We start from the raw sequence: 20,139 nt of genomic DNA on the forward strand, positions 1-20,139 counted from the left end.
TTGATCACTGAACGCTGTTGATATAAGGACCTGTGATTTGGAGCACAAATTTTTTCACTGAACATTCATCCATGAATTTGTATTTTTTATTATTTTATGCACTGGAACACTTTATCATTGTCATTTTGTCTCTACTCCTACTTCAATTGGTGGACTATTAGAGACATTGGTAATATTTTATTACCTCACTGGACATTTATTTATTTTCATGCTGCAGTTTGCATGTCATCTATTTGTATTATGGATCACTTAAACTAATATTTTTGCACTTTAATCATTGCACGCTGCACTTTAATTAGATTAGTGGTTTTGGTGTTATAATATTATTGGATTTGTTTTCACTATCCACTTTTGATTACATTGTTGCAACATTGTGCAGTGTTTTGGCACAGTTGTTCACGCATTATTGGTTACGTATTATTATTTACCACTATAAATACCCTCCACATTTTTGTGAATGACGGATGGTATTCCAGGATTTTACCCAGAGTGGAACACATTTATTCACATATATTGGAGGATCTACTACGTACACATTTCCTTATTTATTAATGGGCCTAGTGATGAGATTATTGTTTTAAAGTCTTTTTAAGTTTTTTAGTGTTTTAGCGCCATTACACCTAACATTATATTATCTGCTTTGAGTGTGTGAACACTTTTCGTCGTGGCTGCTATTTTTTAATTTTAGTTTTAGTTTTTTAATTTAAAACTATCCTTGATTAGGGTGACTTGCGCATTGGTTCCCCCCTCTTATCATATCAGAATAGGGTACTTACCAAGGCCGAGATGCCGAGAGCGGTTCGCTGTTGCGACTAAGCGCAGTCCGCCCCCTGGAGGCGGTACAGAGGGTGGACGGCACCAAGAGGCACAAGCCACCAGCAGGCAGGGAAGAGCTTGAGTGGAAGTCCTGTAGAACTGGAGCAGAGACCGATGGGTATCAGGGTCCAGCAGAAGAAGACTGGTAGAAAGTCCAGAGCAGGCTGAGGCGCAAACACAGGCAAGCGGACAATCGAGGTCACAGACTGGGGGGTCAAGGCACTGGAGACAGGAGGCAAAACTGGGTCACAAGCAGAAGGTCAAAGCACAGGAGACTGAAGGTGAATCCAGGTCACAGGCAGAGGGTCAAACACAGGAGGCAGGAACAAAGCCCATAAAACAAGCCAAGGTCGGGTCCAGGAGAAGATCAGAGTAGGTCAGGGTCAATCCGGGGTCACAGCAGGTAATCAATCAACAGGAACTCAGGTACAGGAAGCTGAAGACAAACCAGCAATTTCCATTGAGCATCTGCTCAGCTTTATAGGCAGCCAGGAAGTCATGTGGAAGTCACGTGGTGCGTGTCATGTGACAGCCAGTCTGCAGCTTAAGGTTTCTTTGACAGCTCCCACTGACAACTTTGCTCCCATCTAGTTTTCAGAATCCAATATATTTCTCTGACATCACCTGGCTGACTCTCAGGAGACCTCCCAGACATGCTGATCTGCTCCTGTTGTCCTCTCTCCTTTCTCCTGTGCCACCAGGAAGGGCTTCCTCTACGTGTTTTGGCAGGATCCTTCCAGCACATGAGGCCCAGCCCAAGATCACCCCCCAGACTAGGGGGCACCCTTAAGGGCCACTGACAGCCTCTTCAGCACTACATCTCCATCTTACACCCAACTGCCCCTCCCTGGCATGCTTATTTATTAGGTGGTCTGCCCCCTGCCAGCCCTTTACTGGGGATTGGCTGAGGCCCTTACAAATATTCCAAGCAGCTACTCCTAACCTCACCCACTATTTCTAGAACATTCTCCAATGTCCCAGAGAACAGGGGGAGTCACCAGAGAGCTGCTAGGATGAGTCACGCAGTCCTGGGTCACTGAACCCTGACCCAGATTCCCAGCTCAGGCTTGGCCCTGAACCAAACTAATTTTCAACTACACTAACTTAGCACACACTAGAGGCTGATACCCTTGTAGAATAAAGAAGAAATTGACAGCCTAATTTCTCAGCTATGATCAGTGCGTATGATGAGACATAGGTTGATAGTTCTAAGCAAACAAACATCTAAAAGCACTTTTAAAATTTGTAAAAAAAAGTTAAAATATAATTATAAAAATATGCACGACAAACATTTGTTTTGTTTCGGATTCAGTTGTTAAGTTGGTTATTTTGTTTTGTCATATTTATTATGTTAGAATGATTAGTTTTTGGAATTTGTTTCAAACATTTAGATTTGTTTCGTATATTAGATGTTTGTAATCGATTTGTATTTTCTGAAGTTATTTTGGAACATTCGGATTCATATGTTATGTTATGATTCGGAAATTCTGATGGATCCACCTCCATCCAACCAAAACAAAAGTAGGAATCATCTTACTTAACTTTTATACCTTACTGTAACTATTTATTGCAATAAATATGTTTCCATTTCATATGTATTATGTAGTGCATTTTTTATAATTCACGCTACGCTCACTAGAATAAAAATTAATGGATCCAAGTCGTTACGTTATTTGAGATGCTTCAAACATTAACAAGAGGCCCAAACTATTGCATTATCTCATTCAAATGAAAAAAATGAATACAAATTAATTTGTTAATTTTGTTAGAATTTATGTTGGATTTATAATATATCCAAATCTCTGAATAATACAACTTTTGTCCGAATGTCAATTTGTAACAAAAACAAAGTATACATGTCTAATAAAAAATATCCATTTAGGGTCCACCACTGTGTTGTGGTTCAAACCATACTTTAACCCAGCACAGATCAGCAAACATAACAATGTGCGTTGTGCTGCACTATGATGAATTAGAACCCTGGTGGGTTTTATCGCCTTTTATTTGGATCTACGCATCATTACGGAATATGGTCATTTTGTGCATGTAACTCCATTTTGAATCAGTTTCTGTGGCTGTTTTATTTTAAGCACCGAGTGGCTTCCTGTAACATAGAACTCGCTTACAAAACCATAAGTCTAGCCTGTGCGTGAAACCATCCCATACACCCCCACAACCTCAAATATGTTCAGCTGTAACAATATCCTTTAAAGCTTTATTCAGAAGATATTGAGAGCTGCTGTTTTGCTTACCTTCATATAAAGTCCCAGGGCCCAAGCTATGGACCTCTATATGAGGACCTTCAGAACTTGTGGGGTCATTGGTCTCCATCAGCAAGTAGTCAGTATTTTCCTTACCTAAGTGCTTACTTGGGGCCAATCAAGGACAAATAATCCATGGGCTGGCTTCTAGATTTATTTATTTCATACTTTCCTACTTTTTATGTGCTATACCTTTCCTTTGTTGCTCTTTTATGTATCCAAGGATAATACACTGGTCAAACACTTTTGAATCAGAACTCCTGGGATATTGATCTGGTCAGTGAGGTAGCAGAGGGGGCAGGGGGTTGTTAATCAGTTTCAGCTGCTTTTCTGTTAATTAAAATTAACAACAGGTGCACTAGATGGGCAACAATGAGATGACCTCCAAAACAGGAATGTTTTTTCAGGTGGAGGTGTCTGACATTTTTTTCCCCTACTCATCTTTTCTGACTGTTTTTTACTAGTTTTGCATTTGGCTAGGGTCAGTGTCACTACTGGTAGCACAAGGTGATACTTGGACCCTATAAAGTTTTCACAGGCAGTCCAACTCCTCTAGGATGGCACATCAATACGTGTCATTGCCAGAAGGTTTTCCGTGTTTCCCAGCACAGTCTCAAGAGCATGGAGGAGATTCCAGGAGACTAGCAGTTACTCTAGGAGAGCTGGACAGACCTGTAGAAGGGCCTTAACCCATCAGCAGGACCGGTATCTGCTCCCTTGTGTAAGGAGGAACAGGATGAGCACTGCCAGAGCCCTACAAAATGACCTCCAGCAGGCCACTGGTGTGAATGTCTCTGACCAAACAATCAGAAACAGACTTCATGGGGGTGGCCTGAGGGCCCGACGTCCTCCAGTGTGCTCTGTGCTCACTGCCGGACACTGTGGAGCTCGATTGGCATTTTACATTGAACACCAGAATTGGCAGGTCCGCCACTGGTGCCCCATGCTTTTCATGAGAGCAGGTTCACCCTGAGCATATGTGACAGACGTGAAAGAATCTGGAGAAGCCGCGGAAAACTTTATGCTGCCTGTAACATCGTTCAGCATGTCTGGTTTGGTGGTGGGTCAGTGATGGTCTGGGGAGGCATATCCATGGAGGGACGCACAGACCTCTACAGGCTACACAATGGCACCCTGACTGTGGGAGGAAATCCTTGGACCCATTGTCAGACCCTACGCTGGTGCAGTGGATCCTGAGTTCCTCCTAATGCACGACAATGCGAGAGCATGCAGCCAGTTCCTGGAGGATGAAGAAATTGATACCATTGAATGGCCCCCACGCTTACCTGACCTAAATCCAAAAGAACACGTCTGGGACATTATGTTTCGGTCCATCCGGTGCCGCCAGGTTGCACCTCAGTCTGTTCAGGAGCTCAGTGATGCTCTGGTCCAGATCTGGGAGGAAATACCCCAGGACACCATCCGTTGTCTCATTAGGAGCATGCCCTGATGTTGTCAGGCATGCATACAAGCACTTGGGGGCCATACAGACTAATACTAAGGACCATTTTGAGTTCTTGCAATGAAATTTCAGCAAAATGGACTAGTTTGCTGCATAATTTTTTCACTATAATTTTTGGGGTGTCTTTGAATTCAGCCCTCTGTAGGTGGATAATTTTCATTTCCATCAAATGATGTTTTCCTTCATTCCTAACACATTACCCAGTCCATATCAGTATAGATATCCAGCATTAGATTTTTGCCCCGTTGAGATCTGATATGTTTTCAAAGTGTTCCCCTTAATTTTTTTTAAAGCAGTGTATATTTTGCATACTTACAATGGACCAACTTGGCAAAATATATGTATGCATATGTGATCTTTGATTGGTCTCTATGGAAGCTGTAGTGATGGCAGTGGTTTTCCAGATGCCCTCCTGCATTGTAACCACATGGGGTCGCTAAATCAGCCTTGCCTTTTAGAGACCCCCTTGCATTTTTCCCAGTGAATGCAAAGAATTTTCTGATTGATCGAGATGGAGAGGGGTGGCAAAATTGCGAGCTCCACCTCATCCAATTAGATAACAGTTTGCATTCATCGAGAAAAATGCAAGGCTTTCTCTGAATAGTGGCTCTGCTGAGCAAGAGACCCCCTGTGGTTACTATGCAGAAGGCCAGCCACTGAGCACATCTGGTAGACTGCTGCTGTCACTGTCATAGCCTGGGCACTGTCACTGTCACTATTCACAGCTTGCACAGACTGAGGCCAATCAGGTATCAGCTGACCCAATGTAAGTATGTAAAATATATTATCCTTGGAGTTCAGCTTTACTTGGAATTCAATTTATATTGTTTATATTGTTTAGAAAATTTGCATTGTAACCCCAATTGCAAAAAAGTTGGGTCGCTGTACAAAATTATAAACCCATATTTTATTCACAATAGAAAATAGAAAACATATCAAATGTTTAAACTGAGAAAATTTACCATTTTAGGAAAGAAAAGAACATCATTTGGATATTGATGGCAGCAACACATCTCAAAAAATTTGGAACAGGGCAATACAAGGCTGGCAAAGTAATATGTACTAAAAAAGGAAGAGCTGGAAAAACATTTTGCAACTAATTTGGTTAATTGGCAACAGGTCAGTAACTTTATGGGTAAAAAAAGAGCATCTTGGAGAGTCAAAGTGTCTCAGAAGTAAAGATGGGCAGAGGTTCACCAATCTGTGAAAAGCTGAGCCTAAAAATTGTTGTTCCTCATGTAAAATTGCAAAGAATTTAAATATATATCAAAATCTAAAGACATTTCTGTTGCAAGGGACAAGGCAGAAATACAATATTTGATGTTCGTGATCTTTAGGCCCTCAGACAGCACTGAATTAAAAATAGGCATGATTCTGTAATGCCATCACTGCATGGGCTCAAGAATACTTCCAAAAATCACTGTCTGGGAACACAGCACTATTGTGGTTATCTGTGATTGGCCACAGCTAATCACATGGTACAGATGGGCTGTGATTGACTCTGACCATACCATGTGAACACTGTGACAATCCATCACATGGTACTGGCAGCGGGCGGGTGGACACAGCCAGTGACAGATCACAATGTGACAGAGGCGTGTTCTGGGAGGATGTCATATGACGTCCACCCGGAATGACAAATGTCCCGCCCAGTCATCATTTGACAGTAGGCTGAAAGTGGCTGATATAGTATATTTTTTCAATTTAAACATTTGATATGTTTTCTATTTTCTATTGTAGATAAAATATGGGTTTATGAGATTTGCAAATCATTGCATTCTGTTTTTAAAGCAGAGGTTCACCCTACAAACTATTTTCTAACATTACATTGTGCTCACTCTCGACATTGACTGTACGCTGATTTTTTTTTGGCGTACATACCGTCGTATCACTATTTTCCCCGCCGGCTTCCGGGTAGTAGCTCCCTCGGGAGTGGGCTTTTCCTATGCACAGGCTAAGTGATTGACGTGATGACAAAAGCTTCCCCCCTGGCGCATAAGGCGCATCACGAGTTGCCGAAAGAAGCCGAACTGCGAGTCGGCGCTATACGGCGCCTGCGCACCGACGTTCGGCTTCTTTCAGCAACTCGTGACGCGCCTTATGGTGCACTTCCGGGTGACTCAGAAGTGCACCCGGAAGGTAACCCCCCTGGGAGAGCACTTCCAAGAGGAGGTTATATGATGCAGGGAGGAGCCAAGACAGCCGCCGAGGGACCCCAGAAGACAGCGTTCGGGGCCACACTGTTCAAAACGAATTGCACAGAGGAGACATGTTTGTTATTTTTTTTTTTTCAATTCGAACCTTTAAGATACTGGACCTGAATCCAATTGAGGAATTGGCTCGGGTGAGGACAAAGCTGGATCCCTGGACAGGTAAATGTCCTTATATTAAAAGTCAGCAGCCACAGTATCTGGGGGAGATTGGAGCTCCTCTTTAAAAGGGGTAAAACCTTGACTCAACCACCTATTTTTACCACATTCTGATCACAAGTGTAAACAAACCCTCAATGTCACATCCAGTTCATAAAGTTTTATGACTTCTTATTAACACACAAAAATATTAATGGACTTAATAATTAAAGCAGGCAGCAATTCTTGTGAAATACAATCTTTCTGGGCCAGATCCACAAAAACGGGCGTATATTTAGGCGGGCGTAGCGCATCTCATATGCGCTACGCCGCCGTAAATAAGAGTGGCTCCTAGGGTATCCACAAAGAACTTGCTCCCATATGCGGGCCGGGGTAATGTAAATCTGCCGGCGTAAGCCCGCGTAATTCAAAGCAGGCTTGGAGTGGGCGTGTTGTATGGTAATCTGGTATGACCCCACGTAATTGACGCTTTTTACGAATGGAGCATGCGCCGTCCGTGGACGTATCCCAGTGCGCATGCGCGAATTCACGTCGCAAATAGTCAATGCTTTTGGCGTGAACGTAAGTTACGCAAAGCCCTATTCGCGAACTATTTATGCAAACGACGTAAAATTCAACGCTGTCCCGACATCCATACCTAACATTGCGTACACCTCATAGAGACAGGGGTAACGTTACGCCGAAAAAAGCCTTACGTAAACAACGTAAAAAAAATGCGCAGGGCGGACGTACGTTTGAGAATCGGCGTATCTAGCTAATTTGCATACTCTACGCGGAAATCAACGGAAGTGCCACCTAGCGACCAGCGTAAATATGCACCTAAGATCCGACGGCGTACTAAGACGTACGTCAGTCGGATCTAGCCCACATTCAGGCGTATCTTGTTTTGTGGATACAAAACAAAGATACGACGGCGCATCGTAGAACTTACGCGGCGTATCAATAGATACGCCGCCGTAAGTTCTTTGTGGATCTGGCCCTCTATGTCTACAATTGGTAGAGACTACTTCTATTCAGTTTCCCAGCAGCTGGAAACAAAGGACCAGACACAGGACAACCCATGTCATCAAACTGCAATTTTATTCATTTTCCTTTGACGTCAGTACCTTGGCAGTTTCCAGTTATCTGTAAAGCAGTGATTTCTTGTATATACACAGTATAAATTGTGTGTTCTCACTACACACTAATAGTAAAAAAAGACATCTATAAATAGAAGATTTAAATTACACAAAAAAAATTCCTAGAAAATATTTTCTAACAGAAACCTTTACAGAGTGAAGCTGAATTTTTTTTATTTTTGGCAACTTCATCTATATTGTAGGCCACCCTTAAAGGGGTGGTTCCCCCTAAAACACATTGCTAACAATAGATTCGTAAGACCCGTTACACTGCGGGTAGGCTGGCTTTTTTTTTTTTTTTTTAGTACATACCGATATCTCCCCGTCTCGTTCCTTGTCGGTGGGCGTTCCTAGTTGATTGACGTTCCTCGGACGGGCGCGTACGTGACGTCACGACTTTCCGAAAGAAGCCGAACGTCGCTGCGCATGCGCCGTATAGAGCCGACTCTATACGGCGCATGCGCAGCGACGTTCGGCTTCTTTCGGAAAGTCGTGACGTCACGTACGCGCCCGTCCGAGGAACGTCAATCAACTAGTTCCGCCCACCGCCTAGGGACGAGACGGGGAGATCTCGGTATGTACGAATAAAAAAAAAAAAAAGCCAGCCTACCCGCAGTGTAACGGGTCTTACGAATCTATTGTTAGAAATTAGTTTTAGGGGGAACCACCGCTTTAAAAGGGAATGTCCATATATTTTTAGGTCTTTGAATGTCCAAAAAAAAAAGATTGTACTCAGAAATGTTCTCTTTTGAAATTGTCACATATTTGGTTCACAAACAAAATTGACGTCCTTTTTTTCCCACAAATAGAGCTTTCTTTTGGTGGTATTTGATCACGTCTGCGGTTTTTATTTTTTGTGCTATAAACAAAAATAGAGCAACAAAAAAAGCAATATTTTTTACTTTTTGCTATAATAATATCCCCCAAAAATACATAAAAAAACGTTTTTTCCTTAGTTTAGGCCAATACGTAATCTTATACATATAAGCGTTTATTGATTGGTTTGCACCAAAGTTATAGCGTCTACAAAAAAGTAGATAATTTTATGGCATTTTTATTAATATTTTTTTTTTTTACTAGTAAGTTCAGCAAATTTTTATGTTGACTGCGACATTATGGCGGACACATCGGACACTTTTGACGCTATTTTGGGACCATTCACATTTATACAGCGACCAGTGCTATAAAAATGCACTGATTACTGTATAAATGTGACTGGCAGGGAAGGGGTTAACCACTAGGTGGCGCTGTAGGGGTTAAGTGTGCCCTAGTGAGTGTTTCTTACTGTAGGGGGGATGGGCTGTGTGTGACATGACACTGATCTCCGCTCTGATTATGGCCAGTAAAAGGACCACATCTGGCCCTCGGGCCACAGTTTGGAGACCACTATTCTACATCCTTCTGGAGGGGGTAAAAATACTGCCTCATGAGACATTGGGTGTATTCATGCTGCTTGATGTGGACATTCTCTGGAAAAGGAGGAGAGAAGAGAGAAAATAAGAAGGCAAAATGCCATTGATGCTTGAACTATATCCTCAGAAGGTAGGTATTTATTGGTCATAGAAACATTCAAAAGACACCATCAATGTTTTGTTGCACTGTACTGGCCAGTGGCCACTTCGTCAGAGTAGTTGAATACAACACTTTAAGCTGAGGTGGGTTTGTCTCTAATGCCTGGTACACACAATAAGAATATCGGATGAATGAGCGTCCATTTTTTTGCATGCTAGTCTCATATCGAAAACCAATAGGTTACAAAAATTCTCTAATGACAGAATCCAACTTTGGAAGTGATGTATTGAGTTGTATTATATTCTTTTGTTTCTGATCACGCATGGTCTTGGCCACACCAATTTTTTCGTACAAATACTATACTAATTATATGAAATCATGCGTTCTGTTATTGTACTGGCCAGTGGCCACTTCGTCAGAGTAGTCGAATACAACACTTTAAGCTGAGGTGGGTTTGTCTCTCATGCCTGGTACACACGATAGGAATATCGGATGAATGAACGTCCATTTTTTTTGCATGCTAGTCTCATATCGAAAACCAATAGGTTACAAAAATTCTCTTAAGACAGAATCCAACTTTGGAAGTGATGTATTGAGTTGTATTCAGATGTATTATTTAGTTTCTGATCATGCACAAATTTTTTTCGTACAAATACTATACTAATTACACGAAAATCGTGCGTTCTGTCATTGAAATTTTTTTTTTTTTCGTGATTGTCCCTTCGGATATTTTCGATTTAACTATCGACTCCCGAAAGCTGTGTACTAATAATCAGATTATCGGATGATCGCTCTGAAAGCGGTATTTCTTGTCTGATTTTGTCATCGTGTGTACTAGGCATTAGGTTTGTATTCTCAGAGCTGCACCCGTCTTTGTTGCCTTCAAGTGTTGTGTACACCTAGCCTGAAAGCGGGAGTTCACCCGAAAAACAATTTTTAACATTAGATTGAGGCTCGTTTTGTCAAGGGGAATCGGGTGTTTTTTTTTTTTAAATCGAAGCAGTACTTACCGTTTTAGAGATCGATCTTCTCCGCCGCTTCTGGGTATGGTCTTCGGGACTGGGCGTTCCTATTTGATTCACAGGCTTCCGACGGTCGCATACATCGCGTCACGAGTAGCCGAAAGAAGCCGAACGTCGGTGCGGCTCTATACGGCGCCTGCGCACCGACATTCGGCTACTTTCGGAAAATCGTGACGCGCTGTATGCGACCGTCGGAAGCCTGTCAATCAAATAGGAACGCCCAGTCTCGCAGCCCATACCCGGAAGCGGCGGAGAACATCGCTCTCTAAAACGGTAAGTACTGCTTCGATTTAAAAAAAAACACCCGATTCCCCTTCACAAAACGAGCATCAATCTAATGTTAAAAATTGTGTTTTTGGGTGAACCTCCACTTGAAGAAGTGGCCAATGCCGAGCCACAAAAGCAGATGATGGTTTTGTGGTGCTGATGGGGGTCTTTGAATGTGGAAGGCAACAAAGATGGGTTCACCTTAAAGTGTTGTATACAACTATTCTGAAGTCATGGCCAGTACAGTGCCCCCAAACAAGCTGGTGGTGTCTTTTGTATGTTTATATGACCAATAAACACATGCCGTCTGAAGATTTAGTTCTCCTTTCTCAAATAGAGGCCTCTGCTAATTTCACCTGCTGATCCTTCTTGGGACAAATAAACTCTGTACCATATCATGTTTCTTGGCACAGATTGATGTAGCCAAGGCACAGACTGGTGTATAAATATTTACTATTAGCTGGATTCAGGTAGGCAGACGCATAGTTGCGGTGGCGTAGCGTATGGCATTTACACTACGCCGCCGTAAGTTTGCAAGGCAAGTACTGTATTCACAAAGTACTTGCCTGCTAAGTTACGGTGGAGTAGCGTAAATGCGGCGGGCGTAAGCGTGCCTAATTCAAAATAGGCTGAGGGGGCGTGTTTTGTGTTAATATGTGTTGACTTGACGTATTTTACGAACGGCGCATTCGCCGTCCGTGTACATATCCCAGTGTGCATTGCGGCAAAGTACGCCGCACGGTCCTATTGGTTTTGACGTGGACGTAAATTACGTCCAGCCCTATTCACGGACAACTTACACAAACGATGTAAAATTTTCAAATTTCGACGCGGGAACGACGGCCATACTTAACATTGGCTACGCCACCTAGGGGGCATGTTTATCTTTAGGCGGCCTATCTCTTACGGAAACGGCGTATCTTTACTGCGACGGGCGGACGTACGTTCGTGAATAGGCGTATCTAGTGATTTACATATTCTACGCCGAACTCAATGGAAGCGCCACCTAGCGGCCAGCCTAAATATTGCACCCTAAGATACGACGGCGCAAGCTGACGTATCTTAGATAGGTTTAAGTGTATCTCAGTTTGAGAATACACTTAAACTTAGGTCGGCGCAGATTCCGAGTTAGGTCGGCGTATCTACTGATACGCCGGCCTAACTCTCTGTGAATCCACCTATATGGGTCCAGGCATTGTCTGGTTGCAAAACCTTTTAATCTTAACAGTTTCTCTGTATGTCTCACTATTGTCAGAAATAAAAATAAATTAAAATGTTTCTGGATCTTAGATTTGTGCAGGTTTGAACTAGCGCACATTATGCCGGTAAAGCCTTGATAACAAATGGGAGGTTGCTCATGGGACAGGGAGGTACAGGCACAGGACTGGTGCAAGGATTTTTGATACCTCATTTCGAAACCTAATTTCGCCACCCCCAACTCCACCCCCTTTTCCCTGCCCATGTATACCCCACCCTTTAAATAAAGCGGCCATCAAATGCAGCCCACCAGCGCCCATCAATGTAGCCTCACCAGCGCCCATCAATGCAGCCTCACCAGCGCCCATCAATGTAGCCTCACCAGCGCCCATCAATGCAGCCTCACCAGCACCCATTAAATGCAGCCTACCTGTGCCCATCAATGAATGTTTGCTTGCTTCCATTCCTTCGGGAGTTTTAACTCTTCCCCCATCTATGAAAAAAAATATTTTTTTGTCCGTGTCCCCATTGGAGATTTTTACCAATACTTCCTAAGGGAGATTAGAAGTAGACAATTTTTACCTTCACTGTTCTCTCCAAACTACTCCTAAAAATGTAAGTATCCTTCAAAAAAAGACCCTTCAGCCAAAAGAAGTTAGTTACTGCTGTTTGATGGGAAGACCTGGCTCACCATGCACATTGAAATTTATCCCAAAGGTGTTCAACCCTAATGAAGTCAGGGCTTTTTGCCGGCCACTTGATTTCCTCTACACCAGACTCATCAAACCATGTCTTTATGGAGCTAGCTTTGTGCATAGGGGCACAGTAATGCTGGAGCAGAAAAGGCTCTTCCCCAAACCGCTACCACACATTGGTAATTTACAATTTCCTAAAATATCTTTCTTATGATCGCATGATGTAACTTTAATAGTGACCTTCACTAAAACAACTAAACTCTGGATGGGTGTCCACATACCTTTGCCCATCCTCTGCCTTTATTAGTATAGGAGACCAGCTGTAGTCACTATAACCGGCTCACGTGTATTTACAGGGGGCAGAATGGCTCCCCTGTGCGGGGTTCCTTTAAAAGCCGCCAGAGGGTGCGCCCGATGCACGGCGGGGGACCCAATGCGCGTGGCTGGTGGTCATGATCACCGCCGGCCACACGCGATCCTGTGCACAAGCGCCAGCACAGGGATTCGTGTGTGTAAACACACAAATCCCTGTTCTGTCAGAGGAGAGGAGACATGTTGTTTGTTCCTAGTAAGTACGAACAGCGATATGTCTCCTCTCCTACTCAGTCCTATCCCCGTACAGTTAGAACACACTCAGGAAACACACATTTAACCCCTTGATCGCCCCTAGTCTTAACCCCCTTCCCTGCCAGTGATATTTACACAGTAATCAGTGCATTTTATAGCACTGATCGCTGTATAAATGTCAGTGGTCCCAAAAATGTGTCAAAAGTGTCCAATCTGTCCGTCGAATTGTCACAATACTGCTAAAAATCAGAGATCACTGCCATTACTAGTAAAAAAAATAAAAATGCCATAAATATTTCCCATAGTTTGTAGACGCTATAACCTTTGCGCAAACCAATAAATATACGGTTATTGCGATTTTTTTTATTTATTTTTTACCAAAAATATGTAGAAGAATATATATTGGCCTAAACTGATAAAGAAATTTTTTTTTTTTTTTTAAATTTGGGGAAATTTATTATAGTAGAGTGTATTGGTTTTTTTTTCAAAATTGTCGTTTTTTTGTGTATAGGGTAAAAAATAGAAACCGCAGAGGTGACCAGAAAGCACTATTTGTGGGGGGAAAAAAAGGACGTAAATTTTGTTTGGGTACAGCAGTGCATGACCGCGCAATTACCAGTTAAAGCGACGCAGTGCCAAATTGTAAAAAGTGCTCTGGTCAGGAAGGGGGTAAAACCTTCCGGGGCTGAAGTGGTTAAAAGAAAGCTTAACTGAAAGTTGAAAGGCCAAAATTTACAACTTCATAGAGGGTAATACGGGGCCCTCAACATGTAAAATTTCTTTCTGAAACATTTCTTAATGAAGGACTGTTTTTGTTAACAAAATCACTGATAGCTGTCAGCAGCACAACAGTTCTTAAAGGGGTTGTAAATCTTTGTGTTTTATGCATTAAGGTGAAAAAACACCTTGCAGTGTCCGCCCCCCCCCCCCTGTTATACTTACCTGAGCCCCAAATTTCCATGGGCATGATCCCGCCGTCGCTCTCTTCATGGGTTCTCGGCTCTTCAATGGATAGATTGATAGCAGCGCAGCCATTGGCCCCTGCTGCTGTCAATCAAATCCAATGATGCGGGGGCGGCGCCGAGTCCTGCATTCGGCGGCTATGGACGCCTAATGCTGGACAAGGGGACACGCCCGCAAGGTAAACCCCCCCCCCCCCCGGGACAGCACTTCCCAGAGGGGGTTATCTGATGTTGGGAGGAGCCGAGAGAGCCACCGTGGGACCCCAGAAGAGGATGTTCCGGCCACTCGCAAGTGGAGGAAAGTATGACATGTTTGATATATATATATATATTTTTTAAATCAACCCTATAGTATCACTTTAAGACATTTTAGGGGGAACCTTCAATGTGTAAGCACAGCCGACATTGCACTTGTAAAGCAGGTACTCAATAGTGCCAAATCTCATTACAAAACCCCAGCAATTGTTTTCTGGTTTTTGATGGGGAAGGCTTAGAACGTCCATCATATTTTATTGCTGTTCAAGTCTCCACTGGTGAGACCCATCATCACTACCTGTCATGGTGACTTTTTTGACTTGGAAAGAAAGAAAAGGGAATGACAACATTTTAGGAGCTCACCAAAACAGAAGCAGAGCAGACATTTGCCACTGAGAATACCTGTTCTTGTAGATTTGGTATTAAGACCTTGAAAGATATAATGCCGGCGGGTGCCCTACTGTCGTTCTCACAACTGACCCAAACTTATGAGTTGCCTGGCTGGATGTTTTTCCGGTATGCCCAGCTCCGCCATGCCGCTAGGGCCCAATTTCCCACCCTTCCGGTATTCAGGTCGGACCCAGTGGAGAGCTTCTTGTCCGGTGCCGACCTGCTAAAACCTCTCTCTGCCTTATACAGTGTGTTACTCCCTATTGACTCCCTTAAAATGAACAGGCTCTGGGACTCCTGGAAGTCGGATATACCGGCTCTGGAGAGGGAGGACTGGGATGATTGTTTGGAGCGTGCTCCCAAGCTGGTTATCTCTGCAGGCGATAAGCTCGTACAGACAAGATTTTTGCACAGAGTCTATTTTACGCCGGAGCGACTCTCCAGGATTTACCCTGATAGGGACCCACAGTGCCCGTCGGACCGGAGCACTTTCCTGCATATGTTTTGGACGTGTCCTGCTCTGCAGCCTTTTTGGCCAGGTGTTTTTGACCACTTAAATGTTCGCCTGGAACTTGCCGTCCCTGGGACGCCCACGCTAGCTTTGTTGGGTGTCATTGATGACGAGCAAAGGTCCCATCATAGTAAGTTGCTGATTTTATATCTTCTGTTTTATGCTAAAAAAGAGAATACCTGTTCTGGTGGGACAGTGGTCAAACCTGTAATTTCCACTTTGGGAGTTTTCCATTCATTTGCCGCCTTATCTCTGGCACAGGAAGTGCAAGAAAATCCCTACAGTATGAACAGTAATTGCTTGTCTGACAAAGGTTCTAATTCGTATTTATTCTATCCAGCAATCCCAGAAAGTTAAGTTCTAAATCAAGTTCTTGGTGGCTGGAGGCTTCCTCAAGGTGCCAGTGGAGCTTTCTGAAAAAAGATTCAAACTTGTACGATGGAGGAAGTGGACACTGCCTACCCAATTCCACAAGGCAGTGGTTAGTGGCTTTGTGACCAATCGCTAGGGCTGTGTACTGCAATTTTTTAGAGCATGACTAGCCCTATTGAAACACCAAATTATTATTTAAACTACATCCTCAGGAACTCCAATGGTGTAAAGAAAGTGGGGAAGATTTACTAAAACTGGTGATGCAAAAAATCTCTGGCAGCTCTGCATAAAAATCAATCAGCTTCCAGGTTTTTTTGTCAAAGCTTAATTGAACAAGCTGAAGTTCGATGCTGATTGGCTACCATGCACAGCTGCACCAGTTTTTGCACTCTCAAGTTTTAGTAAATCAACCCCAGCTACTCTATAAGTGCACTTGCATTGTTTCAGTACTTGGAAGGACCTTCTTTCATCACACATCCCCAATATACACATAACCTCCTTAACCACATAATGGATAAATCAATAACTGAAGGACCACGATGACATTAGTGGTGCACTGAAGCTTGCCAGTTCCAGGTTATTTTGACTAGTAGTGTGTTATCTGTAGCATGTATTCTTATTTATGTCAATGTTTTTAGGGCCTTCTAATACATTTTTTTTAACGAAGGCACAGTTGTGATTGTCAAGTTGAGAAGGCTGCACCTACAGTGATCACTGAACAAATTCAGTAAAGAGGCTCATGTGCATAGTTAGTACTCAACAAACCATTTCCTAATCAAAGTGACAAACCTTTGCCTAATAAAATCAGACCTAGTCTTTTGTCAATGATGCAGAAATATTGTCTTTTGACATCATATCCACTTTGCAGCAACCAGATCTTCTTTCCTATCCAGGTGTTGTTTTCTCACCGAACTGCTACCCTTGCAGGTGTCACTATTGTTTGAGTCCCATTTTGTGAGCCTGCTGGAAACTGGTGTGCATCCAATAAGTCTTTATATTGCAGCTCAGGAGTAACCATTTGAACACAACGACTACGAATGTAAGACTCAAGGTCTTTCCTTACGGCCCAGCCTAGGATTTTCTCCTGTCCAAATTGAAACGGCTTAATGGCATCTTCCTTAATGTCCTCTGCCCTTACTGGCTTCAAATCCTCAAGACAGAGTTCAGCTAACTGTTGCCTCCTTTCTCTCAATCTCATAACCTCATTATCCATCTTTTGTTTGCCAAACCGCTCCACCTTGTCCCAGAAGGTTCGGTTAAAATACTCATAGAGGTACCAGTCTAGTGCATTCCATGTCCGAAGCTGTTTTACTTCCTCTGGCTCCAGTGGTCTGGAAGATCCACGAATGTTGAGTTTAAAGGTGACCACATCATCCAGATCCCAACACAGCTCCTCTTTCAGAAGAACCATTGATTCATCAAAATGTTCTGCCAGTAGAACCAAGTTGAATATTCCCTCCACGGCCCGTGCTCCAGCTTTTGCCAGAGGCACTGTAAAAGGAGCATTAGGATTAAACCCCAAGTCAAACCATAAGAGGTTGCGAGCATAGTGGTTGGATCGCTCTCCTTCTCGATAGTAATGTGATGGATGGGAAATAAAAGCTTTGAAATGAGGTGCCTTCTTGAAGGCTGAAGATACAGAACGATAGTAGGAAAAAGAAGACTCGGCCATGGTTGCTGGATCTCGGAGGATCGTGAAATAGAAGGAGTCTACAGGCATAACCTTCCGAACCTGCAAAATAAAAAAAACAAATTTTATGTCTGTGAAGGTTCTCATTCATCCAGGTCATGGTAAAGCTAGTAGTAGTTATTCACATTGAACCAGACTTGTTCTGTTAATGTTGAAGATGCTTTACAACTTATTTAAGCAGTTTCTCCAGAAGTGAAGAAGCTGCTCTGATAAGCTGTGAAACGCCGTCAACATTACAGAACAAGTTCAGCTGAATGCGACTATCTACTACTAGCTAAAACTTGTCTTAGGCCTCGTACACACGACCAAGGAACTCGTCGGAAAAGACACATCGTTTTCCTCGACGAGTTCCTTGTTAGGCGTGTCGAGAAACTCGACAAGCTTTCTTTGCGTACACACGGTCAAGACCAAATCTCCTCGTTCTCAAACGCGGTGACGTACAACACATACAATGGCAGGGGAAGTTCGATTCCACTGGCACAACCCTTGGGGCTGCTTTTGCTAATCTCATGTTACTGCGTGTTAAGTAAAAGTTTGGAAAGAGACAATTTGCACTTTCCAGACTGTTACAGCGTGACAAATGTGCTATCTCCATTACAAACGCTACTTTTACCGAAGGTGCGCTCCCGTCTCATACTTTATTCTAAACATGCGCGGGTTTCTTAGCATACACACGCTCGCGTTTCTCGTCGAAAACCAGCCCGACGAGGAACTCGACAAGGAAATTGAGACTCCTGTCGAGGAAAAAGAGAACTTGTTCTCTTTTTTCCTCGTCAAGTTCCTCGACAGTTTCCTCGATGAAAAACGTACACACGACCGGTTTCCTCGGCAAAAAAGCTCTCCCACCAAGTTTCTTGATGGATTCTGTCGAGTTTCTCGGTCGTGTGTATAATGCCTAATTCAAGCAGTTTCTGTGAAGTGAAGAAGCTGCTCAGATAAGCTGTGAAACGCCGTCAACATTACAGAACAAGTTCAGCTGAATGTGACGATCTACTACTAGCTAAAACTTGTCTTAGAATTGTTGAAGATCAGTTCCAGTCAACAAGCAAACTTGTTACCAAGCTGCTAATACCACTATACTTAAAACATAACTTTACCCGGAACAACTTGATAAAAAAAAATAATGTTCTTTAGTAAGGAACAGGAAAAGGTTTAAGCACCCCCCCCCCCCCCCCCAAAAAAAAAAAAAAAAGTGGGATTTTAAGTTGGGGAAAGCACCAATATGTGGTTAAAAATATATATTTTATTATACAAAAATGGCAAGAAAAACCAAGCTAAAAAACCAACATCATCACATTGCTACAACATACACTGACATATAACACAGTTACACATAAAATTATATCTTGCAAATAGAATGTGACAGTACATACACAAAGTAGTTTCACTCCAGTAGCCGATAATACTTTCCAGTGTCTATCATCCAGGATAAGTTTAACGGTACCCAACATGTTTCAGGTTCAAAGTCTTTTCATCAGGGGTATTTTAATAGGAGGATCTATATTCTAGACAAGGTGAATGGCATCGTAATCAAACACAAAAAGAGTATTGAAGCAAGAGTACCTTGTCAGTGTGAATGAAGTGCCCTACAGACCCCCTAAAACTCAGTTGGAACGAACGATAGTGACCATCTCAATGCAATTTCATTACTGATGCAGGATTTTGACCATAATCTTCAATTTGTTTGTACTGCGAGACCCCCAGTTGAGACTGTAAGCTTCTGCTTTTAGCTGTTTAAATTTCCATCGGAGGGACCAGGTTTTTTGATCTTACCCCATTGGGCTTAACACTCCAAGTTTGCAGGTAGAACCAAAACCTCCATACACGTCATCCACCGACAACGCCATCTTAACTCTTGCTTCAATACTCTTTTTTTGTGTTTCATTAAGGTGCCATTCACCTTGTCTAGAATATAAAGCCTCCTATATAATTACCTCTGATGAAAGGACTTTGAATCTGAAACACGTTGAAAACTGTTAAACTTATCCCGAATTTTGAACACTGGAAAGTATTATCGGATACTGGAGTAAAACTACTTTGTGTATGTATTGTCACATTCTATTTGCAAGATATAATTTTATGTGTAATTGTTATGTCAGTGTATGTTGTAGCAATCATCATGTGATGATGATATATTAGCTTGGTTTTTCTAGTGTTTTTTGTATTATAAAATATATATTTTTAACCAATTTATTTGTGTTTTGCTCGAACCTTTTGTACGTATACAGGGATGTGGCAAATTCAGTATAATATCTGACATGGCGAAAGCCTCTATTTATCTATAGAAAGTATTCAATGTGCATTACTTTTTCCACATTTTGTTATGTTACAGTCTTATTCCAAAATTGATTAAATTCATTATTTTCCTCAAAATTCTACAAACAATACCCCATAATGACAAATCGAAAGAAGTTTGTTTAAAATCTTTGCAAATTTCGTAAAAATTCAAAAAATTCAAAAAAATCCCATGTACATAAGTATTTACAGCCTTTGATCAATACTTTGTTGAAGCACCTTTGGCACTAATTACAGCCTCAAGTCTTTTTAAGTATGATGCTACAAGCTTGGCACCTATTTTTGGGCAGTTTCTCCAATTCTTCTTTGCAGGACCTCTCAAGCTCCATCAGGTTGGATGGGGAGCATCGGTGCACAGTCATTTTCAGATCTCTCCAG

The 20,139-nt window shown here is 42.5% G+C and overlaps 1 protein-coding gene across 1 annotated transcript in view; it reads right to left on the minus strand.

The window, feature by feature from the left end:
• Positions 1-16,316: 16,316 nt before the first annotated feature.
• Positions 16,317-20,139, minus strand: part of LOC120933503 (galactose-3-O-sulfotransferase 4-like) — an 83,642-nt gene continuing 79,819 nt past the window's right edge. The window contains exon 4 of the mRNA XM_040346743.1: positions 16,317-17,508. Coding sequence (XP_040202677.1) covers positions 16,681-17,508 — 828 coding nt within the window. The 3' untranslated portion in view covers positions 16,317-16,680. The remainder of the gene's footprint in view (positions 17,509-20,139) is intronic.

This window comes from Rana temporaria, chromosome 3 (assembly GCF_905171775.1).
Source record: "Rana temporaria chromosome 3, aRanTem1.1, whole genome shotgun sequence".
In the NCBI taxonomy this organism is placed as follows: domain Eukaryota; kingdom Metazoa; phylum Chordata; class Amphibia; order Anura; family Ranidae; genus Rana; species Rana temporaria.